The sequence below is a fragment of the Melozone crissalis genome, unplaced genomic scaffold (assembly GCF_028551555.1).
Source record: "Melozone crissalis strain CALT ecotype California unplaced genomic scaffold, PUWL_Pcris_2 ptg000004l_1, whole genome shotgun sequence".
In the NCBI taxonomy this organism is placed as follows: domain Eukaryota; kingdom Metazoa; phylum Chordata; class Aves; order Passeriformes; family Passerellidae; genus Melozone; species Melozone crissalis.
The window spans coordinates 43,324,501-43,350,305 of record NW_026535782.1 but is presented as its reverse complement, the minus strand read 5'-3'; the positions used below and the strand labels follow the sequence as shown (position 1 = coordinate 43,350,305).

The 25,805-nt window shown below is 44.7% G+C and overlaps 1 protein-coding gene across 3 annotated transcripts in view; it reads right to left on the bottom strand.

Moving 5' to 3' along the window:
- RBFOX2 (RNA binding fox-1 homolog 2) overlaps positions 1-25,805 on the bottom strand; it is a 165,640-nt gene that overhangs the window by 122,658 nt on the left and 17,177 nt on the right. For all 3 annotated transcript variants that reach the window (XM_054279241.1, XM_054279222.1, XM_054279231.1), the window contains exon 2: positions 7,994-8,044. In XM_054279241.1, coding sequence (XP_054135216.1) covers positions 7,994-8,044 — 51 coding nt within the window. The remainder of the gene's footprint in view (positions 1-7,993; positions 8,045-25,805) is intronic.

Sequence of the window (25,805 nt, the reverse complement as noted above, 5' to 3'; positions counted from 1 at the left end):
GGGGAAAACCCAGCACGGCAGCCCATGCCCAAAGGAGGGACCATCTCTCACAGCGCCAGCAGCGCTGGGCAGCACCCCTCCCTCTGGAGTAACCAGCTGGGGCCAGGATCCTGCTCCAGCCAGGAAAGCCTGGAGAGTGCCTGCTTGGGCTCCCCTCTAAAAGCAAGGCTATTCTGAGCGCTCCTCCTCCAACCACCCTCCTGGATCTGCCTCTGCTCACAGATCAAAGGCTTTTCTGGAAACCTTTTCCACCGTGATTCTTCAGCGAACCAAAGGGCGGCAGAGGACGCACGAAGGGGCTGCCCTCTCCCCATCCCTCTAAACACAGCTTCCCTCGCCCACAAGAGCCGCTCCAGTAGCACCCATGAGGAATCACCCCCAGACCCTTGCGGGACGCCAGAGGCCGAGTCCCCGTGTCCGTGCGGCGGGCTGTGCTGTGCGGGGGCAGCCCGAGGCGGCGGGCAAGGCCGGGCCGGGCAGCGCTGGGCTGGCCGTGCGCCGGCTGCCCTCTCCCGGCAGCGCAGCGCCAGCGCCGCCCGGCCCGCGGGCACCCCCTGGCACCGCACGGCACGGCACGGCACGGCACAGAGCCCTGGCTGCCAAGAGCACGGGCTGTCCATCCGCAACGCACTGTGGCACTTCTGGGTACCTAGAAATAACAGCTGCACAGGTATTAGTCAAGCGTTTTTTAAAAAATAATTTATATCTATGTATCTATATATATCTATATATATCTACATATATCTAGATAGATAGATAGACAGACAGACAGACAGATAGATAGATATGTATGTATGTATATGTTGAGAACCCCAAGTGCCCCTCATCCAAGAGCTTTAAAACCACCCCAGTTTTAAGTTAGTGATGTACAGAAGAACTTTTTCCCCATAAAAAACACACCTAAAGTAGGGAACTGTTGCCACGGGATGCTGTGGATGCCAAAGGTTTAGACAGGCACCGAAACCATTTAGAGAAATTCAATAAAGAAAAACATCTATCACAGGTGACTTTCAAAAAGAATAAAAATCTATAGCCAGGAAATCCCAAAGCCACAGGATTGCTTCAAGAGCACAGCAGAGGGGAAGTATCCCCGAATCTTGGCGCTGCTCCCTCTGTTTTAAGTACTTGCCATTAGACACTGTCAAAGCCAGAAGACTGGAAGGCAGAGACCTTCTGTCTGACCCGGAATAGCTGCTTTCATGCCCTCAACAGGATATCATAGCTATCAACAGGCCATTTTCTCTGCACCATTTGGTTTTAGTCCTACAACTGATCCAGATTACTTCTAACACACACGCCACACTCTGGCGTAATCATTCAGAAGGGAAAATCTAAACAAGATGCTGTCCCTCTTGCCAGAGGAACTGAGGGGCTTGGGAATCTCTAAGATAAGACATGGAATACCACTCATATGGTCACCACAGGAGAAAAAGTGGTCTCGTGGTATCTCCCAAGGATGACTCACATCTCCTCTCTTTAACCCTTAAGCAGAGATGAGAAATTGCTTGAATCAGAGGACTCAAACATGAAAGGAATTTTATTACATCATGCAAGCCCATTTCCTGCCAACGCCTTACAACCCCAGAGCTTTGGCCGGACTATTCATCAGCAAGGTATTTGTTACTTCCCTTGAGAAGCTGTTTATAGGCCTTAAGGAGCTTACTTCGAGGAAGTCTTCCCATGTATCTGAATTAGGTACATTTCTTAACTATTTCTTCTCTTACAACTTTTTTCCACATTTCCACGTTTTTTCCACAATCTTTTGTTATTGATTATGAGAAAGGCATGCACTGGCAATGGAGTTTGCTGGATATGGTTCTGGAAGGTATTCAGAGCTCTGTAAGGAAAGGATTCCATGCCTTGTATTCAGAGATTAGAAAGGCAGCAGACATGAGGTAAGAGGGGAATAAATACACAGCCACAGTGATCTACTTGCAAGACTCATGTCAACTGCAAGACATTGTGCTTCCTGTATTATTTAAGGGGTTTGATGCTAGGAAATCTGCTAAACAAAGGAAAGGAGAGATTTGGGGAAATGTGGCTAATACAAGCACAGAGACTTGGTTCAGAGTGAAATTTCAGAAGGTTTATAACAAGCTAAGCTGTTTGGTGGTTTGTGTCTTACAACTTTTTTAATCCCCCTTATAACTTTTTTAAGCCCCTTTTAATCCCCCTTCCTGCAGCATCTTAGGGATATAGTCTGGCATGAGAAAAAAAGGAACCACTTCTTCATGCTTCAAGTGATCTAGCAAGTGTCTGACCAAGACAGTTCTGGATTCAGGGGAGATGCATCACCAGATTAGTCTCAGTAGATCTTGCTTTTCCAACTCATGCTTAATTGCTTAAACTTCAATCTGTAACCAACTCCTCCTTCAGTTCTTAGCTAAACATTCTGTTCTCTATCTTCCTTCTCACATACCACAATTTACATTGTTTTAACTTAACTCTCTTCACTCTCTCAACACATTTTTACCTTCTGAATGTACTGTGAGTTTTAAGCAGGGTGGGATGCAATCTGCTAAAGGACTTCTCAGGTTTCTCCCCTCCTGCAGTGTTACATGCCTTTCCCTAAGCACATCTGAACTGGCCCAAACTCCTCATAGCTTCACGATGCAGTAACATCCCAGCAGTTCTCCCCCTACACACTCTTGAACCCCTTTGTGTGCAGCCACCTCACAGATGCTTCTCACCTCCTGAATACACTGGACATTTTTGCCCAGACTACATTCTCTGAAATGAAGCTCATTGTGTTCTATGGGATACTGCAGGTAAGTCAGGAATATAATATCCCTTCAGTCCTGTCGAGTACAGCATGGAAACACTTCATTGCTTGCCTGAAGAGGGGCTGTAGGAGCCAGGACACAGCAGATTTGGCAGACTTAGCCCAATCCACCTAATTTTAAACATAAGCAAAGTGCTTAGTGTAGCTTTCCCTCATTAGCTTGGTCCCATCCCAGATTTCAGGTTGATTGCTTTCAAGCCAAGAGGGACTTCTTAAAAGTACCAGGAACACCAAGCCTGGTCTTCTCCATTTTACTTGGAGGATCTCAGAAGCTTCCTGATCTTTGTCCTGGCTATTTACTCACAGAGCAAGGTGCTAAGACTTTATTTGAGCCTCTCTAGAACCTCCCTCTGCCCCTGAGTTTAATAATTTGTATTAAATACACTTTGCAAACGAAGAGTGTAAGAAACAAACAACCCAAAACCACACAAACAATGCTCCTTTCTAGCTCCTGAATAACCTTACACTTCCGCTGCCACCACCTCACAGGTTACAGAGCCACATAACATACACACTGGAGGTTTTATTTTCATGGTCAGTTACTAGGAGGAAAGCAAATTAAAAACGAAAACTTTTCAGGAAGACTACTTAGATTTGAACTTTGAGACAGGGAGTCTTTGTTACAAAAATGACCAGGCAGGGCACTAGAGAGACTGTGGTTGGTGCTATCATGGTACAAGTGAAAACAAACAAGTGACCAAACCATTTTCCTCCAGGATGACATTTTTGTTTGCTTCATGGCAAGAGCATCTCAAGTCTGTTGGTACTAAACCAAGAGATTTTTTGGGTGGATATCCTAATCAATGCTGGGCCACTTAGCTGCTAATCAAGTTATGGAAATATTCCCAAATTCACACTTCATTCACATAATGGAGAAGAAGAAAAGATAGGTAAAGGAGTCTCAGACCATACAAATGAGAGAGGACAGGTTTCCCCCTCTGAATTCTGTGTGAAGATCCCTGCTGTTTGCTGCCAGGAGACCACCAATGAGCAGCAGTGCCTCTGTGCAGCCAGCTCCAACAGGAAGCCCAGTGACCTGCTGTCCTGCCTCCCCATGAGAGCTCTCACACACCCTTCACATCTCAGGATGAAGGTCTTCCTCGCCAAACTCCCCACATCAGAAGGACCGGGCAAAGAAAATAAACAGGGAGGGAAAAAAGCAACGGGGAGGCTTCCTGTTCTCACAGGCTGCCACCACTGCTGTTCATTTTCCCCTCACCAGCCTGTGGCCCAAGGAAGGCAGCGCTCACATCCGCCTGGAGCCGGCGATGCCCCGTCAGATATTCCAATGCAGCAAGGGAGTGCAGAGCCAGGGGAAAGGCTGACAATTGGAGAGGATTTAACAGCATTTCACCTTAAGCTTGAACTCAAAACTGAGAGGATACTGATAAAGCTGTTCCTAGCAGTTGTCATAGGCAGCCACTACCTTGGGCTGCAGCCTCATCTACATACAGGAGAACAACAGGTCAGGCCTAGCGAGTGCTCAGATGGAAAACCAGCCACTGAAATTAAGCTGTTGAAGGAAATGTCACTTGTGATAGGAAACGATGTTTCCACCACATTAGCACCAAGCCAATGGTTCAGTTTGATTTAAGAATTGTACTTAGGGAAGTACAAGCTTTTAAAAGAGGTTTCAAACCAATATCCTAACCCATTGTGATAGCTGAGGATCACTTTCCATAACAGAAGAGGTATAATAGCTCTAACATCCTGACCCAGTTCTGGTGTGTGCAATTACCTCCTGCTTCCATAAACTCTCTCTCCTCCTCTCTTCCCTTTAGTGGCAGCTAAATAAGGTGTTCTTGCTCATTTTGCTTCCTGTTGGGGAACAAAATTATTCTGTGCAGCTGCCAAATTCTGCCACGGAAGTGCCAGTATTCGGCACTCTAACAAATCTCAGATATCATGTCTAATACACTTGGACATGAAAAGCACTAGAGCAATATAATATAGGCCTTGGCTATATACAAAATGAGCTGGCACAGTCAGCATGCAACAACCTTCTGGAAGAAGAATATGTATTCTTGATGAGTTTGTCTGTATGTAAAAGCTGTATCAGTGTAGCTGTACCAGTCATTTTCCATTCTGAGACCAGCTCAAAGTACCTCAGAGCTGTTTGTCACAGCTCGGGAAATGAAGCAAAGAAGTCTTGGTTCACTGCATTTTAGGCAGGCGCTTGCATTACAAAAAGAGAAATACCATTTTGTTGGCAGACCTAACAGAGGGCTGAAAAACTGAATAGTCCCAAGGGAATAAGCTCTCCTCACCAAAAGATCTAGTTCTCATCTCAGTTAGCAGTGTTACACTATGTTACACCAATGTTCTGTCATTTTCCCTTTACCACGGGCTTTGTCCCTGCCATCAGCCTAGCTCTGGGAAAAGAAAGGGTATCCTACCATTCCTGAATGGCCATTAGGCACCCACAGAGCAAACCCTGAATTCTGAGAACAGTCTCAGAGAGCTCTCCAGCTCCTTACAGGAGTGTAACATAGATCTAGTAGTGCAACACTTCAGCAACAGAAAGCACCTTTTTAGGCAAACCATATATAATCATTATACAATAATGATTTAGCACACATGCTCCCCGGGTCCTATGACCACAAAAAGTCCAGCAAGTTGGCCCTCTGGTGGGGCAGACAAGGAACAAGGGGGCTGCACAACCACCCAGAGCTTTGGTTTATGACAAAGCAATCACACAACACCAGAATTCTGTGAGAAAGAGCCTCAACACGAACCCTATCTCACTTGTTTCAGTACTGCTGCTCATGCATGGTGACAACAGAATGCTTCAATACATGGGAAAAGATACAAAATAAACTCTGTTCTGGAGACCTAAGCATTCTCAAGTGGCCAAAGTGAGGACTCAAACCAATCACATATTTCCACTGGCAGGAATAAAAACTCCAGTAATCTGGAACATCTGGGTATAATTTAACCACTAGAGGGTGTAAAAACAGCACAGTGAAAGGTTTGCAGCCAGCAATTTAACAGCATTCAGAGCCTGAAGGAATGAAAAAGGCATTCAAACAAATGAAGGAGGAGTAGGATGCTACATAAAGTGAAAGAAAGAGCAGAATTTGACTACTGTGGTCACAGGATGAAAAACCCTGAAAATAAGTTCTGCTTTGTTACTCCTCCTTAAGAAAACAGTGTGGGGAAAAAACCACAGTACAAATACTTACAGTAAAGTAGTGCAATGGGGACGAGCACGATACACTGACTTACCCTCACCAGCTCAAATCCAGCTCCTAATTTGAGGAAATCCAACACAATTGGTCCTGTATCTCATAATCACTTTGTTACAAGGTTAGGACGCCTATACATATTCCCACATCACTTCCTCCTTTCCCAGTGCAAAAAAGCAGGTGATGGATCAGCCATTGCTGATCTCCCAGCCTGTGGCAATAGAAGACTTCTTTTTCTGCTGCTATCAAGTTAAAGGCTCGCAATCAGATTAGCTAAAAGCCTTGAAACCTCATTAGTGAAAACCAGATCTGAATTTAAGCTGCTTCAGGGACACAAGCAAGACAGAAGGACAAATACTTACTATGGATCAAAATGTCATAGAGAGCAGGAAGAAAAACCAAATTAAACAAAAAACAGCCAAAAAATATTTTTACAAGCATTTGCTAAATGAAAACGCACAAGTTAAACTGCAGCTGTTTGTCCTCCAAGAAAAAGCTATCTGCCATTTGAAATACATGCACACTTGCTAGCATTCATTACTCCCCATGCTCACCCATACAGAACTCCCCAGGGCTACCCCAAGCTGTAATTCTCATTTCACATCCTGGCTGTAGCGTACCTTCCCATGCCCATCTATGCTGATCTAGCAATCTGCCAGCAATAGCAGTTCTGGACATTCAAATCAGAAGAGTTTTTATGGGATGAGAAACAGGAAACCTGTGAAGTGGGATGCACTGGTAGGCATCAAAACACCCCTAAACAGGTAGGTAAAGTGAAGCACCAAAATAACGTACAGAAGGTGCTACTAGAATGGGAAAGCCAAAAGATATGAGCCACTTTAAGGATCTGACTGGCTCTGCCTCACAGCCTAGCTTACCTCACTTAGGCTGGACAGAGTAGGAACACAACTCTCACAGCATCCCAGTATTTATTTGTGCTAGTTAGTAGTTTAATATATCCCAGAAGACATTCTGAATAATTTCCTCCTATAAACTTGTACTCACATACCAGGCACCAAAGATTTAAGCTCTTCAGTTGCTGAGGCTGCACTATGCTGCACTTCCTTCATAAAAACATCTCCCATTAAGCTGTTATTACATATACCCAGACCTCATCAAGAGATGATGAAAATCACTTTCTTTATATAGCAGTACCTGAGAGTATTAAAGAATTTGATTTTGGTTTTGTTATTTGCTCATTACTGAAATGCGCTGCATTATTGATTTTCCGTGCATATTAATTTCCTGCTACACTGGTTCATACTCTGCTTTGCAGTAGCACTGCAGAACACTGAAAAAAACTTCATTCTAAGAAGGGAGATTTAATGTGTGACAGTTCTATCTTACAACCATTAAATTTCACTTGTTCCAAAGCATCTCCTCCTTCCATTGCGCAAATTCATCAACTGGGATTTCTGTCTTCTGTCAGGAGGCAAGAGAATGCTTACAGATGCAGTGCACTGAACAGTGTAATTTTTACTGCTGTAGGAACACATCCTGAATAAGAGCAAGGGGCAGGGGCCCTGCAGGACTTGAAAGGAATGCAAGACAAGTTCACAGATATTAGAAACAATCCAACAGGACGTGTCATTCCCTACTCCACCAGCAAAGCAGACTCTCACAAAAACTCAAGTGTTGTTTTGCTCCCCAGATGCCAGAATTACAGCAATAAGTATAAAACAGGGCCAAGCATGTACTGGCACTGAACATCTACATTCATTAACACTGAGGAGATACAGTGGGAGCTTAGGACAGGGATTCTAAGCTGTGACATTTTTAAGTATCAAGAATTTTCTGAGCTGTTAGTAACGTGGATGATATTTAACCCCTTACCAGGCACCTTGCCACATATTGCTGGAAGCCATAAAACCCCAGTCAATTAATCACATGTGTCTCCACAAACAATCCACAATAGAACAAAACTATTTTCACCCCATAACAAGACAGCCAGGAAACTGTCAGACAAAACACACCAAAGCGTACAGAGATGCAGGGACACACACATTTACTGCAATCAGACACTTACTTGATTGTCTCTTGCTGGATAGCCATGATAACCTGAAGTCAGAGGCTCGTTCTGCAAGACAAGAAAACAAAGAGTGAATGTAGGAGTTTCGAGGAATAGAAAGCAAGGAAATATAGGCCTGTCTTAACTCAGCCAAAGACAAGACCCTGCATGAAATGGGGGAAGAATGAGCTAAAGTATTCTGCCAACTTCCTTTTTTCCATGTAAGCCAATACACCTAAAATTTATTTTCAACTGCATGTGCCAAATTGAGTAGAAGGAAAAAAAAACAATCAAAGCCATAAAATAAGCATTAAACTAATCCTACTCTACCCTCTGTAAAATCAGTTATGTATAATATTGGTCCTTTTCCAAAAAATTTTTATATGCAAACACATTTATTATGATGAAAACTGAAAAAAACCAGAACATAAAATTACAGAAGCTATTGTGCACCTCGCCCAGTCTTGAAGAAATGTTTCCCTAAACATTAGCTGTAAATGTGTCATATTTTTTTCCTCCTCAAAACAATATTAATAGTTTAATATGAAGTTAAAAAGTAGTCAATGTAACTTCAAACACCCCAGTAAGCCTGCACAATATCTCAACACTCTCAACAGGAAATCAGTCCTCTAGGTCTCATTTCTTCAGCCCAGAAGGGATTCTGAGCCCACATGTTTGGTCACATATTGGCAGCTCCATCATCTTCTCTGCAGGAATATATGAACCTCCAACACTTCTGGAATTTCTCTATAAAATTCCCACACCCATCTCTATTTTAGCCGTGCACTGAGGATTAAGATAACATAATACTTCCTAAATTTTTATTTCTGTTCCTAAATTTATTTTTGGTTCCTCTCCCTCCAACACATCCCCTTTGGAATGGGGAAAGGGCACTCACATGCCTTTCTGTCTGAGCAGAGGATAAACCAAACTGGACAAAGTCTGTATCAATTCCACCCTGGTTCCCCAGTGCATTCACAAGCAACTCCCAGCAGAATGCTAGGAGGAGGAGGAGGAGGAAAGGAAAGGGCCACCCTCCACAATCACTTTCTAAGTCTATCTCCTGTTATGACTTGTGAGGAGGAACTCAAGTAAGCCCTGCACCTTCTCCAGCAGCTCCTGGGGAAGGAAAGGAGGGAGAGAGAGGCCCTGACAAAACACACCAAAACAATCTAATTGTCAAAAGCAAATACATTATGGGCATGAAGCTGACTGGAATGTACAGTCACTGTCAGAAAAGAGATTTTGTTGAATGTTTAAAGTTTTGTGCTGGGACATTTGAGTGAAAGGCCAGCTCCTACCAGAGAGAGGTCTCCTACCCTACACACAGCCACTGGCACAAATTTCACAGTTTGCACAAAATGCAATTTAACACAAGTCCTGCTGAAAAGCAAGGTGCTATTATTTCAGCGCAGAGATTAGCAATGCTATTTAAAGTTTGTATCCATCCTCCTTCTCTTCCTCTTTACCTCAAGCCTACCCAGGGGATTCTCTGTGGAAACCTGCCAGGAAACAATCACCCTCTCCTCATGCTCTCATGCTACAGTAGCATGCACAGTATGAAAGCTTCAAGGACAACAAAACTTTTAGCAGCCAATTTTTGGGGATTAACAGTAATTAATTAGGCTGGCCACTGTGTGAGCACATTCTTCTCAAATACTAGCAGCCAGAAAGCAGGTTAAGCACAAAACTCCACAAACTATTCAGAAATAGAAAGAAAAACACAGAAATTGGAAGAAGCAAATGGAGACCATCAACTACAACATCACTCAAAGTTTAAACTATGAACTTAAGTAAGAACAAACAACACCATGATGGAAATGTACAGTTAGTCTTTTTCTCCCTCAGTGTAATCACCTTATAAGCACTGTGATTGTTTATCCCACAAACTGCAGTTTACCAATGTATGTCTAAATACCATAAACATCCACCCTATATCAGGAGAGATGGTATTCTCTTGAAAGACTATTCCAGGCATGCTTTTAACAGTACTTATACACACACCTGCAAGGTTAGTATCTCAGACAAATTCCTGTGCAAGTCTCTCAATACCCTCAAAACCAGAAAGATTTCTACAAAAAGAATAAGGAATTAATGGACAACTTGCCCTTACAGATATTGAGGATATGGGCAGTGAATGCAAGCTGAAAGTTACAATAAAGAAAGAAAAATATAATTGTTATTTTCAGGATTATGTTCTTCACATAAGGGACTAATAAAGAGGGACTATCATCACAAGCCTGTGGCAGAAAAGAGACAGAACTGAACTTTGTGGGATTTCCTGAAATCACAGAACCTGGATGCCAAGAAACCACAACCAGAAACAGAACAGTTTCGAAAGTGGAAGCAAATCACAAAAGTGTGAATAGAAAGATGATTGCAGAGATCTGAGGGCAGTCCACAATATGTAAGAAGCCAGAAAGAAACAAGAAAAATTGAATGGAGGGGGAAATGCCCCACATTCCACAATCTCTACTTTGTTTTTTGAAGGACAAACTTCACAGAATGTAGACTAGTAATGTCTGAGGGATATGGTTGCATCAGGAGGTAAAAGAAGAGGTGAAAGAGTGTTACATTAGTGAGAGTTCCGAGATAGGAGAGGTTAGAAAGAGGGCAGCAGCTGGAGCACTGAGGTCACAAAAAGGCCAAAGATATCTCTTTGCCTTTCATACAGCAATGCCACCACCAAGTACTGGACTCTTTGCAAAATCCTGCTGTGCGTATCATTGCTCTAATTGAACTTAACTCTCCAAGAGAAGGCAGGAAGCGCCTAGGGAAACCGTCTCCTGCCAATAATCTCCAGTGCTGCCAATTTTACAGGTCACTAATGGTGAATCTGGGGCCTGCTGCATGATTATTCCATACGGAGTTTGCTTTTGTTGAAAACTAAACAGAGCAAGAAGTGAAAGCGTTAAACTCCTGCAACTGGAACAGCACAGTCCAGCAACATCCACACAGAAAACCCCTGCTAGTAGGCAATCTAAGGCAGCAGAGGCTGGGGATACAGCTCAATCTCCTCCTCTGACTGCACATGAACAAAACCAATCTCACCAAATGGAAGTGGGAAAGGGAGAGGGAAGGTTTGACACAGATAAGTACCCACCACAAACATAGAGGGACTCTGCCTTCTGGCAGCAGCCTGATGGGAGAGGGAATCCCCAGATAACTCCATCCCTTTCACACAGCTCCCTCCTGCCAATTACATTCTCTTTCGATGCCAACATGCAGCCAGACATTCATAAAGAAATTGAGTTAGGTAGCACTAGCCTGCAAAATCAAATCAAACTGCCACTGGGATGTTTCATTACTTTGTTTACCACTGAAAGGCATTTACCACTCAGGCACTTGCAATTTGCTTTAGAGTAGGGAGAATAAAACTGGAAGCTAATACCAGAAATCAGCTTTCTGCAATACATATTGGGATTTTATTCAAACCATATTGATGATCTCACACATGAGCTTCCACACTTCCATAGGATGGGTGACCACTGTGGCTGTACCCCAGCGACAGCCCCTGTGCAGGCCAACTGGATTTGGCAGGGTAAAAGCCACAACTCAGTCAAATCCACAAAGTCTTTACCCCCCATTTATTTCAAAGGTTTTCCCATTCTTTCATTTCCCAGCCTTCCAAACACAAGACCTTTTCTACTGGCACTTGCAATAGTAAGGTCTGCCACAAACTGCAAGTCACAGGTACTGCCTCAGGTCAGAATATAAACTCAGCACAGTCATTTGCAGATGACTGAAGCTCAAAGTAGATCCTCCTGCACATGCAGAACAGCCAGGCTTTGGAGTTTTTTGGAGTTTTGATACCTCTCAACTTGACAAATTCTAAGAGAGCTGCTGAATTAGACACATCTTAAAAACACAAGAAATTGCCAATCAACAAAGATGCCATTAAGAAGTTGTCATCTCTGCAGGTGGCACTAACTTACGAAAGGCCTCAAAAGACTGGAATAAAGTCATTCCTCTATGGAAAATGTCACAACTCGAACTCATAATGGAAGGTCTGAAAGTCCTTCTACCCTTTTCCTAAAATTAAAACTAAATTTTAGCTTGAAAATGCAATAATCCTATTTTTGGACTAACCTGACCCCAGAATCAATCAATTTCACATCACAACTTGCCATTTTGCCAGATGCAACAATCACTGAGGCCTGATCAGGAACTCTTTCCTGATAGCCAAATGAATCCAGAGTCTGCAGATTAAAACTTTGCTCATAGGAATCGTTAGCTTAGTGAGTTCATCCACACTTCCCCCAGCCAGAAAATCAATTCCTGCTGAATCCAAGCTTCAGCTTCAAGTGCTGAGTCCTTTCCATTGCAAAGATAATCTCAGAAACATGACCAAGCAATCTCTTCCCTGGATCTGCAGCATTCCTGTTTTGTGACAATGCCAGGATAAGTGGAGTGAGGTTAATGTAGTCCTTTCAAGTTCCATAACCACCTGCTGAGTTCCAAACAGCAGCAGCAAAACTCACAGGAACAGCTCATCTGCTCTGGCTGCCCCCAAGAGCTACGGCTGGTGCAGCAACCTGGTAGCTTGGAAAGAAGCAACCAGAAGGGAGAAAGCCAGAAACCCTCAGACTGCACAGAGCAATGAAAAAAAGGCAACAAGAAATTACTTGTTCCTCCCAAAAGCAAAATGGGATTTTGAAGTGATGAGATAGCACAAGCTACACATTTATCAGACTTGTACTAGACAAACAGAAGCCACTTTCTCAGAGCACAGTGAATAAGATGTTCACAATAAGAAAAAAAAAAAAGCTGAAAACACTGGCTACGAAGCTATTAATCTGAAAGTGACAGTTGCGAAAAAGTAAAGATCATGAGCCAGACAGAAATCCCAGTGCTGTTCATCACAGCCCAGTGGTTTCACCATCTTTTTTGTTTTACTTCTTCCATACAGGAAAGACAGAAACCCTGTGTTGGGGAAAGGGGGGGCCGGTGGGGGGATTGTCTTGAAAAAGGCTTTTTAGTATTTAACTGTGGCAGAGCACTGCTAAAACTGTAAATGCCTTGATCTTATTATCAGTTGCTAAGAAAATAGGCAATTCTTTATAAGATCCTTACTTGCACAAGTTATTGCATATAAACAAAAAGGAAATAACCACTTCTTTGTCCAAGTGTATCTGATGCATTCAGTGTGCCTCCTCAACTGTGTGTGCTGTCTTCTACCCCAATTTGGTTTTGGATAAAATTAATGGGGTAAGTAGCATCTAAGGGTGAATTACCAATTATTAATGAAAAACTGAACCAAGCAGTTTTTAAATGGATCTTAATGTCACCCTTCTCCCTCCATACTTATCCTAATTTGATATACAGCTCTTGCTAATCACTCTGCAGCACCAATAACTGTGTCTATAGTATGGGACGCTTCCCTTCAGCTGTCTTCACTTTCAATTAAACTTGCTTCATGGCTTTGGCTGTTTTCCACATGTGCAGACATCATCTAGGGAAGACCTTCCATTTATTTGCTGCCTTGTTAGTGCCCTGACATCAACAACCTGCACAATTCACTGGATGCAAGTAGCAGGAGTTACATTTTACTTTTCACCCAATTCTCACCCATCCACTCCCCTATTCCTCCCCCTTTTTTAAGCGTATTTGGGGACTAAAAGCTTGAGATTTTGATAAAAGCCACCCCAACAACTACACTGTGCACAGCTGCCCTTGACGGCTGGGAAAAATGCTGTCGGAAGCCCTGGCTTCCGACACCCACCCCACAGGCTGAGGCCCCTTCTTGAGGCAGGGAGAAGCAGGGGTGGGGCTGCCAGCACAGGGCTCTGGCTGAAGGGACCCGGTGCTCACGAGAGAAGAGAAGCGCCCCCGAGCTGCTCTGAGCCCAGTAGAGGCCAGGACAGAGGCTCATCCGGCCCCTCTTCCTTCCTGGAATTCTGGCCCTGTTGCTGCAGCGACAGCAACCTCCGGCCTAGGCCCCCCCCACCCTGCTCCATATCCTAAAAGCCCCGTGTTTTCTGCAGAGCCGGTAGGACGGGGCAGGAGAGCTCCCGTGCTGCCATGGCCGTGGTGCCTCAGAGGGCTCCAGGGAATGCAGCTCCCGCCTGCAGCCTCTCACCCACTCCAGCCCCACAGTATAAGGGGGTCCCTGTCCCGGGGGTCCACTCCAGCCTCTCAGCTGCACCAAGCTGCACACCCAGCCCTGCAGCAGGGCCATGGCACCCACGGAGCCCACGGCCTGCTGTGGGACGCAGCCCTTCCGCCCGGCCATCGGGAAGGGGCAGGACCCCGGCGGAGCCCGGCTGGAGAGAGGCCAGGCCTGCCAGAGGCTCCCCGGGCGGGAAGCCCAGTGACACAGTAAAGACAAGAAAGGAAAGTGATGTCAGATTAAGAAAAATAGTCTCCTGCCCTGACCAGAGTTTGGATAGTCTGGAGCAGTCGGCTAGGGAAGCCCACAAGGTGGTCAGACAGAACAGGGCAATTTGGGGATGGCTGGTTGAATAGAGACCCAGTGATGCCACCCAAACGTGTCAGCGCAATTTTCTGTATTTTGAAATACGTATTTTCTTAACTCCACTCTCCTGGCACTTGGTTTCTGTGAAATCATATGTATACAATAGGAAGAATAACTGATTGGCTTAGCAGAGGCTGCAGAATGAAACACAGACAAATACACATCTGACCAAACCACACAGAAAAGTTTAAATACTTTCAGGTCTGTTAAAATATTCATGATGCAACAAGTTTACAAATGCATACTCAGGCTTTAAGCTGACAGTGTCCATATGGAGTTACAGTACACAAGTCTAATGCTGCAGAGAAAGGGGATTTTCATACACAAAAAGCACTTCCACAGCTAAAATTGAAGTATTTTATACATATTCTTTATAACAATGCTGATTCTTCCCTGACTTTTTTTTTTCCTAAATAATGGAAGCAGCCCTCTGGTCAGAAGCAACCTTTCCTCCAGCTAGGTTTTTCATTCTCCAGATGAGCCAACGGATATTTTCAGCTACTCAAATATAACTGAAGAGAGATGAGATTTCATTAATTTACTGTAATTTAAACATGCAAAACATACACTTTCTTTGGACTGCATGGTAGCACCCTCATACTGCTCCAGGCATGAAGAAAACACAGTCTGACTCTGCTGGTCCATGACCTACAGTGGCAACAATAGACCCAGTGCAAGTTAAAGCCCCTGGGAATACTGTGCACTGTGTGACGTCTGTGATCCAGCAAATACAAGGACACTCTGCATGCACAGAAGTCAATAGCACAAAATATTGATTTCCCTCCTCTTTTACTAAGCAAAAGCATTTTAAAATGGCAGTTCATCTTCATGCTCTTACTCAACAGAAACAGGACAGGGCTCACAACAAAGCTCTAAAATATAGCACTGGTGGCACCTCTGGATGCCATAATTGTTACGTGGGGCTGAGGAAGCATTTCACACATAATTTACACTAAGCCAACTTGTTACAGGGCAACATGCTCGTGGCACGAAAATCTGGCTTGCTCAAACATAATGACTACAAGCTTTCACAAGGTGAAGAGGACTACAGAGTTTTGCCTTAGCAGTTGGTTCACTGTTCTGTTTTCTAAAAAAACAGGATGGAGAATACATGACAGAACAGGACAAGGGAGATGACACCATGGATCCAGAAGGGAAGTCAGTTGATCACAAGCTTCTTGGCTGATTTTACAAATGTTCACAGGCTGTTGCTCAAAGGCTAAAAAGAAACAAGTGTACTCCTACTTTGCAAATGAAATTATAGTTGTCATATTACCTTCAGAAGAAAAAAGCTGAAGCTAATTTGTCAGCTGGGTGTGAAGAGGCTGTGATATAAAATTAAATCTGGCTTGCTCTAAGGGAAATTGGCACAAAAAAGAGATAGAGGCTCAACAGCACACGACTCTGACAAAATCATACTGTATACTAAGTGCTGCAGGCAAATAGGTGCAAGAGAAATTTTCTGTGCCCTGGACACACTGGCCTGATTGCATAAGCTGCCCTACATAGCTACAGAAACTATTTTCCCAGGTTCACATTACAAACCATCTTCCCTTTCCCCAAAGACATAAATTGTTCAAATAGTCTAGCCAAATGCAGTTTCATCTCTGGAATACTGCAAGTGCCCAAAGCCAGCTTGAGAACGCAGAGAAGTGAGGTGGGCAGGCTGATGGGCTGGAGCTGTAATGGCAAGGGGTTAAAACGCCTGGAGGAGGCAGAAAGCAGAGGGCTTGGGGCAGCCTGCCTCGGCAGCCAGGACTGGTTTTGATTAAGCCTGCAGGATTGTGGAGCTGCACAGGAAGTGCTGGGGGGCTGGGGGTCTCAGAGCCGCCATCCCAAACACACTGGAAATCTTTGTGTTCCAGCAGCACCATCTGGAAACAGTTAGAGAGAAACAACTCCCAGGCCTTCCTTCGCAAAATAGAAAAAAAATTGTAAATCCACTCTTAAGACCATTAAGTCTGGCCTCTTCATCCTCCCTCCTGGAAAGCTCCTCTCCCTGCAACAGCAGGGAACAAAAGGGCACCTCTAAAAGGGAATGAACCCCCTCTCGTGCTGCTGCAAGAGCAACTTGCACAGTAAGGCAGCTCCCTCTCCTTTCAAAGGACACCCCAAAGTGCATCCCAAAGGGTATCCAGGACACTAATTGCACCTAATATGATCAACTTGGGGGGAAAACTGACAGCAAGTCATTCCACAGCTAGAATATCCCCAAATGGGAGCTGTGCACATTCAGGGATACCCTGAATTCCGGCCCTTGAAATCTCCCATTTCTCTGCCATAAATCATCACATGGATTTGAGAGAAGCCACTCCACCAGAGACAAATATTCCAGACACACACAAAAGATCTAATTCTGTTCTTAAGAGGACAGAAGGACCATGATGCAAAGTACATCATCATGGTGATGGCTCCCTTACTGCCTCAGAGGTACCAAGGATCAGAAGGGCAGCAGAGACTGATCCAGCCATTTCACCCCTGACAGGCTCCTTCTGATAAGGCAACAACCTCTTAGTGCCTCAGCACATGTTCTGAAGACAAAGGAGGTGTCTGTCTCCAAAGTGCCATTCACCAGTATTTTAAAAGGGAAAAGTAGAGGTGGTGACTGTTGAATTTTACCAGAATAAATCCTCATGTAACAGTTTATTAGAGGGTTACTCCCTTTGCAAGGGTTCCTATCTCCATGAAGAAATAAAGCCTGCTTTTACCTTTCCCTCTTTGCTTTACCTTTATTCATCTCTCCCACACACATCAGTATTTTTCAGGGATTTCCTTCTAATTAGACACCAGAGTGTTACACATTTGCCTACAAAAATGTAGAGAAGTATCAAAACAAAATCAAAGCTAACCTTTCAACATCCCAATTAAGCAATTCCATATGAAAAGTAAGGAGTGATTCCTGCTATAACACAACACTATTCCACTACAGAAAACACACCTTTGCCTTTCTTTTTACATGCACCCTAGAGCTGACTGCCACCTTCTTATGGGCCAGGGACAGATGGAATGGGATGTGGTCACATGACAAAGCTCTCTGTAACCAGAGTGCAATTTACAAAAATAATAAAAAAGAAAGTCTTAAAATAACAGGTTTTCTAAGCCATTAACCAAGGACTCTTTGGAATCCACTTGTATTATACAAACCTCCTCACTGCTCATGCAAGGCTCTTGCTAAACATGATTACCCTGAGTTACCTGCATGGCAGCTGCAGTCACAGCTCCCTACCACAAAGCATATGAAAAAAGCAAAATCCTGCCTAAGCTACCAAAAATACCCAGCCTAGACAAACTGCACAGGATGGCAGGCTACAGCTGATATCCCAAGCTAGGCAAATAACTTATGCAGGAGGGATGAAGCATTCTCAGGCAAGCAACGGTCACAGCTAGAACACTGTTAAAACAAGGAGAAAAGGAACACTTATCAAAGGATCTCCTTCTCTCACAGAGAGGGAACACATCCTCTCTGGTATAGATTTGAGTTTAAGTACATGCTTTGTTTCAAAATTTCAAGAAAAAGGAACAAAAAATTGGGAGAGAGAAAAGATAGAAAGAAAGAGAGAAAGATACAAAACAAAACACCATCCACCTGATATGGGGATCAAACCAGGTATTTGCAGTAAGCTACTGTTTCCATTTCATTGCAGGGAAGCAAGGCAAGCCTCTCCAAAGACTTTTCTAAGAAAGGTCATGCTACCATGGAGAGCAAAATTAACCAGAGTGGTCTGAATTCTTCAGTTTGGTCCAGATGGGAATGCTAGCTCTGCTTATAAGGGAATAGCTGCTGCTGCTTCCCATTCTGCCCAGAAGGGACAAGAACTTTATGTATTAATGGAAAAATTAAGTGAGAGACTTCCAGCAGTCTCAGGTATTGGATATTCTTATACATCCTGTGTGTAAATACAGCCATCAACAACAAAAATAAGATTGTGATTAAACAGCACAAGCTCATAGTAAGAAGCTGGGCCTGAGAAAGGTCAAGAAAGGCGCTAGAGAGCTTTGTGGTGACTGCAGTAATAAAGCCCCAGGCTGCTGCACCCCAGGAACCTGGGAGACTGCGAGATCTGGGTCTGTCAAGCAGGCAGGAGACAGACACAGTTCTTCCCCGCAGCAGCCTACATCCCTCCAATGCATTTGTCTCTTTTTACGAGCTTCAGGTCTAGTTAAAGCCCAGGAAGTCCTCAGGAACAGCATACAAACTCCTCACAGAGCCTCAGTTCCACCCTTTTGTCTTTATGGATAGTCTGAAGCCACTGGAAAAAGACCCACGCCCCTCTCCAGGAGGTCTCAAAACCCCCAGAATGCACATTCCTGCCAGCACCACACAAAAGCATCAAAGCCCCCTTCCTTCCCTGCCTGCAAGACAATGGAATGAACAAGGCAGCGGAACTAACCCAAACTAGCTCCTCGCTGATTTGTACCCTATGCCCCCTGCAGCCATTCCCATTCCAGCCCCCTGCAGCTATAACCACAGCCCCCTCACCATGTCCCCTGCCACGGTCCCTCCAGCAAAGGGAGCCAACAGCACGGCGCGGCCGGACCGATCGCCCAGCTGCTCCACACGGAGTGCAGAAGCCACAAGTCCTGACCGCCCTGCTTCCGTGGCACACTTCTCTGCATCACTCCCACCCCATCACCACTTTCCACAGAGCTTTTAGGAAGGTGATAGCATTACAATTCCCCCAACTTCAAAATGAAATTGAAATTACTGCTTGGTTTGTAAGTGTGCATGTGTGGGCAGGGATTGTCACAGCACATTCACCTAAAGCTTGTTTCCTTCACAATTTAGTCTAAAAACCTCTCTCCTGTGTGCAATCCCTGGAGACTTCTTTGCATTAAGAAGTAACATTTCCCTGCCTGAGTCTACAAATGAAATGCAGAACAAAAGAGATCTAAAAGCATTGGGCTCCTGAAATTACAGCATCGTGTATCTTCCTATGCAGGGCATTCAGATGAAGGAAACAAAAAGGGAGCCACCCTCCCACCGAACACACAATCTTAAATTAGGTACAGAGAAACTGGCAGGGTAGCAAACCTCCGAGTGAGAGCAGACCCAAGGCACTGTGGCAAACAGCAGAGAAGAGGGCCAGTCAAATCTTAAAACCCTGCCAAAGCACCATTTGGGGTTTTTTGTTTTATTTCTCAAGGTTCCTTTGAAAATATAGCCAACATTTTTAGTCAAAGCTCTAGACAGTTGCAGTCCTACAAATTCAGTTCTACTTGCGCCTTCCTTCTGCACATTGCTCGGCCCAAGCATAAAGGGATTAAACCTCAAACTCCCTTAAACTAGACAGTGATACAAACCTTTTAAGAGTATGGGTTTAGAGCCAGATTAAGCCAACCTCAAAAATCACTGTACCAACAAAGTAAATTGCTCTGGTTTTTTTCCCCTCTGGTTCCCAAGTGTACACCCCTACTTCACCCCTTGCATGCACAGTAGGGATCACAGAAGAAAACTGCAAGTCAGATCAGCTTGCTGATCCTCCTGGAAACTAATCCCTCAAAAAGGAGAAGGATTAGATTCAGGAACAAAGGTGGTCGCTACAGGCCACATAATCCCTGACACCTGTACATGGGAGGGTGCATGACCACATGGTTGGAGTCAGGGAGAAGGCAAGGCTTCTCTTTCAATGAAAGCATAGTTTCCCACCAGCTGAAACCAACTGCAGCAATGAGAACTTGCCTGATAACTCTCCTCCTTAGAAACTACCAGTCCTTGATCTCCATGCATTTCAGGACATTTTACACAAGTATCTAAAACAATGCTTTAGGATTACAAATTTTTACTCCCTTGAAGAACTGATCATCGGAAACATCAAGCAATCATCTGAAGCAACAGAAGAAAGTCATGATTTCATCACATTTCATGGCCTCCCTTCCTCATGCCAGAACATATCCAGTAGTGTATGGCCTAATCAGATACAGGTGATGTTGGCTCATATTTTGTTCCTTTGTCCCTCAGAAGCACGGAGCAATGCAAGTCTGCTGCGGCTTTACTAGAGACTGGAGCTGCTAATGTGAGTTTTCATGAGCAAAGTGATGCTCCAAGGATAGCAGCAATGAGTACTCAAAACCAAGCAGTCATGCCTGGTCCATTAATTATGTCCAGAGCTGTGAGAATCCAGGAGGGAAAAGGCATTTTCATCAATTAAATCTATCTACACTTGGTAGCTATTTTTCAGATCAGTAATTGGGGAAGACCTACAAAAACAAATGCTAATACCTTTTTCCCTAGGTTTTCCCATCGTAAAAGCACTGCTACAGGCCCATCTACCACTGCCACAAACAGATGTCACAGATTTGACAAGACCAACTGCAGAACACTGATTATGGGGAGAATGTCAAAGGTAGGATGAGGCATGTAGAAGACTTCATAGTAGGCATACTAAAAGTATGCATACCTTTTCTTTCACAACAAGAATATGAAAAAAAAATCTTCAAAAACTAATCTTAAAAGAGCATATATTGCTTTCCCTCGCAGGGAAAGAACAAAACAAATCTCATATAGCAGTCACACTGCTTAATGCATTACAGGAAAGCACCTAAATGATGACCACAGAAGATAAGGTTGTGTATATATAAAACTTATATTTTTACACCTATATTATACATAGTTATATATGAACCTGACCAAAACTGAAACATAACAGACCCCTAAACTTTCTAGGCAACTACCAACATCAATGGAGATTTTGTAGCTCTAAAACTGACACAAAAAGGAAGGTCTAGGAGCATTCCTGAATTTGCAGTGTATCTTTCTAGTGCCAAAAACAAAGTCCTGAGGCACCAACACTACCACCTGTAGTGTAAAAATGTTTGTATCAAGATGAAGCTTGTAATCCTTCTGGGTGAAAAAATGCATCTCCCAAATCTCATCCCATGTGAAGTCAGCATTGCATCAGTCAGAGTCTGTTGAAAGATAGCACTGGTGCCTGGAGGATTAGCTGCAGCTTTGAAGAACAAGCAAAGAAAGAAGGAAGAGAAAAAAAAAAGAAGGCTACTGTAATTTCACATAGATGTAAGTGCTGCATGAGAAAGCTGTTATCAGCCGCACAGAAGGACACTGTACAGATTTGGGACAGAAGGATTGAACACATGCAAATCACAGATTGAATTCTGTCCCCCACTGCTCTTCAATCAGATCAGAAAGATGAGAGAAAAAGACCAAAATCTGCTCCCTTCAGAAAACAGTCAAAAATCTCCTGGGGGAAGAAAAAAGAAGGAAGGAAGAAAAAGTTTTCTGTTTCTCCTGCTGCCATTACTGAAGTCAAAATGGCTACGAATGAGAAACTCTAAAACCTAGAATCTCTACTCCACAAAGAGAACATAAAAGCATAGAGTGCCACATTTTGAGGACAGGCAATTCCAGCTCTCCTGCATCCTGGAAGTCACACATTTCAATCAGGCTCAGCTTCCCAACTCTCTACCTGCAGGCCTCACCATTTATGAGTCCCAGTCTGCCACCCTTTGTATTTACTTCTGGAGGGGCTGGACGCCTTTGCCACAGCAAAAACACATTTGCAAGCCCTGTGTGCTAATCAGGAAGCGCAGTCCTAGACTTTCTCCTGGTTGCTGCATGAAGGCTTCACACCTTTGCAACTCCATGTCTCCCACTCATCCAACTTTAAAAGCAATAGGAGGAAGCTTGCTTCAGACATTTCCCTCTCCTCTGTTGACAGGGAATAGTATACCTCTTCTCCATTCCTATCTGTACAAAGGACAAAACAGATGACTCTATCCTTTGTTCCCTTCCTTCTAGCCTTTTTGATTCAATAGCCAGTCGATGCTCATGCAGTTTGTGATTTAGGCTTTCCTGGGGTTTGTCTTGCTCCTCTTTCTCCATTGACTTACTCTGCTCTGTGCTGCAGAGAAGCCACAGCAAGCAATACTGTAGCCACCACTTCAGAGGTAACAGCACACTGCATTGCTCCAGGCATAAGTGCCAAAGTGGGGATACAAAGGACAGCACATCAATCCTCCCTTATTGCCCAACATAACCACACACTGCAAACTGTGGCCAGTGACTCTCAAACACTCTGCCTTTGGCTGGGGGGACAACATTCAGCAAGAAAAGCTTTCCAAGGCCCAGGAGAAAGGTGCACCACTCCAGCATCCAGCATTTGCACAGGCGCGAAAGGATTGGGTTTCTCTCTGGAAGGGAGTTCTGTTTTCTCTAGCATCTGTCAGACCCTGGGGACCCCTTAGCACTTTATCAAATACTAGTCCCAGAGGGCTGTAACAGTGCAGGATTAAAAAAAAAAGCCCTGGTTACTTTGTACTCCATCACTTACATATTGCCTCTACTACAGAAATCAGTTTTTGAGGAATATTATTGGTTCTGATTATTATTAATAATTCTGATTATTACACCTATTTCACTCATCAGTTACACCAGTTTTCTAATATCAGTGTAATTACTAAAGAAAAAGTCAATCCATTGTCAAGGCTGATTTACTGGTCAAAATCCAGAAGGAGATTCTGGACAAAGATGACCAGACAAAGAAAGAGCCAATTTACATGATCCAATTAGAGGTGAAAAAACACTCCTCTGTGCAGCCAGGAGGATGACCTGAAACTCCATCCGCCCCTGTCAACTGGGACCAGAGAGCACTGGGGTCAAAGGAAGCTTCCCCAAAGACCAGCCACCTGCTGTAATTGCTTAAAAAAGAAAATACAGAGGAACAAAGCAGAGGATCTACACAATGAAGATGGGACCAAACATACATCCAGAAGTTCTTTTTAAGAGAAGCAATAACCTCCTTCCAAAAGTATAAAATGTGTCTTCAACAGCTTTTATGAGTTGTGATAATGTGAACAGTAGAGATCTTTTAAATGTTTAGGAAAAAAAATTATTCAGACTACTAAGAGTAACATCATAGACAAAAGGGAAATGGTTTGTATTAGAACAATTTTTTTAAAATTTCCTCTCAGAAATTGTGAAACGTGATTTTTTTTCTAGCACAATCACCCCTGAAAGCTCAGGATACAGAAGTAAGGAGAACCTCAAATGGTGTGTGAAACATCAGGATGTGGTTTGCACAGAAATCCACTCCACCAAGATGAAATACAGATAGGACACAATACCAGATACCGCACGTGGAGAGCTGGGACAAGACGATGAGGATGGGGAGCCCAGGCAGGCTTCAGCACGGCTACAAGGCAGAGACAGACAAAAACACACGCAGACCTGCCAACAACCCTTGGAGCAGCGAGGGGGCCGGCGCCCACCTACGCTGCGGATGGAAGGGCTCAGGGCAAGCCGGGCTCACCGAGCGCAGCCACACAGCCGCAGGGCCGCCCCCGCCCCCTCCAGCCCGAACACACAGGGCGCCCCTGGGGCAGGCGCAGCAATGAATTCATCAGCGGGCGCTGGCAGGGTGCCTCGACGCGGGAATTCAATAGGAACAGCAGGCCGAGGAGGAGTGAATAATTCAGGCGCTACGCTCGCTCACACCGTGCCCAGGAAAGATGAAGCCCGCTCGCAGCGCCTGGAGCCGCTCCGCGCACTCCCGCCCGGGGCCACCCGGCTGGGCGAGCCCCGGCAGAGCCTCCGGCCCGGCCCGGCCCGGAGAGCCGCGCCACGCTGGCAGCAGCCCGGCCTGCCCTCGCCACCAGCGGGAGCGGAGCGCCGGCACACTACACTGCACGGCTTGTTCCCCTCGCACACACAGCTCCCTGTGTCCCGCCGGGAAGGAAAAGCCACCGGCAGCGTCATGTGCTCTCCATCAGCCCTGCTCCCAAAGCTTAAAGCAGAAGAGGTTGAAGGCTATTCTCTTGCAGCCATTGCTCTGTCCCTGGAAATGTTTGTGTTAGAGCAGTCTATCAGAAACAGAAAAAGCTGCAGGGAGGGAAAAGAGGGATAAGGCAAGACAATATACAAGTGTTGGGGATATGGAAAATGTTAACCTTCAAAGCAATAGGCTTATAACACTGCATCCTACAGCAGAGTAAACAGCTTTTGCAAAAAATCCTCTGTGCTGGTCAGTCTATGTCAGGCCAAGTCTAATGATGACCTGCAGCACACAGAAACAGTGGGGACAGTTTTCATCTACCCTATGCAGATTGAGAACAGACAATGATTACAATTCCACACAACCTCTTCTTGCCACCATTAGAATGGGAAAACTTCAAAAAGGGCAAAAAGTATCCCTGGATTTCTTTCCTCCCCATTCATTCCATCAAGAGACATCTAACGCTGAAACTGTTCTGCCAGACCTTGAGTCTTGAGGCCAGAACAGACCTGGCAGGTCAGGCCAAAGTTCTAGGTGCTCTCATTTTTCAATCATGCATCTCGCAGCACATGCTGCAACACGGCAAAAATGCCTCCAGCACATAACGAGCATGCTCCCTCCTGCTCCAGCCCAGCAGCCAGTTTTGCCCCAGGACAAGGTAGCCCACATTATCCTACTGGCCAGGACAAAATCATTCCAGATCGGCCAGGGCATGAACAAGCAGCAGTTACTGCAGCTGAGGGCAAGATGCGGAGCCTCCCCGCTGCTGCTAGCAGCACTGAATCAGTCTTCACCATGAGGAGCTCTCCCCATCGTTTCCGCTCTCAAGGACTTCCCAACCAATTTGGGATCGCACACTGCACACAGCGGCCAGGCAGCAGCACCAGCTGCACTTCCCAGCGAGCTGCACTTCCCAGGAATCGCGCTACAGCTCACAGACATGCACAAGCAAACAGTGTCTGCAATGGAACTGCACAAAGCTAAGCAGATGGAGGTAGACTGGGTCCACTGTGCTCAGTAGGAGCCCAGAGCAGGGAAATAAATATCTCATTTGATACTTACTCCTTTTCCTGCACAGCAGACCAACAGGGCAAGGCATCTTAAGCACAGATGTCCGTCCCATTACAGATCTCCCGGGGGCCTGCCAGGACTTCGACTGTAGTTCAGCAAACAAAGAATCCCAGACAGAACACGGAGCCAGGGCTCCAGAAGCAGCTTCTTTATCTTGATTGCATTTTTTATATTTTTAAAAAATTTTGGCACTCTGCTGACTTTCACAAAGGTAATGCTTGGAATGTACAAATCTGCACCAAAAACTGCAGAGAGAAAACCTTAAGCACGGTATATTAGCTGAATACAAACTCAGTACACAGTGTATTTAGATTGAGCCTTTTGACCTTCAGATCTTACTGTACAAACACCTGCAAACCAGTAGCTCTTCCTTTGTAAAAGAGAGGCGGGATGGGAGAGCATGAAGTCTCTCTCAGCCTAAATCCCTCATTCCTTTTAACAAACAGGAATTACTGCATCATTAGATTTAGCAGCAGTACTTAAAACCAAATCAGATTTGGCGAGAGGAAAATAAAGCTATTGACTCCTGACATTTGCAACTTCAAGTATATTAGAC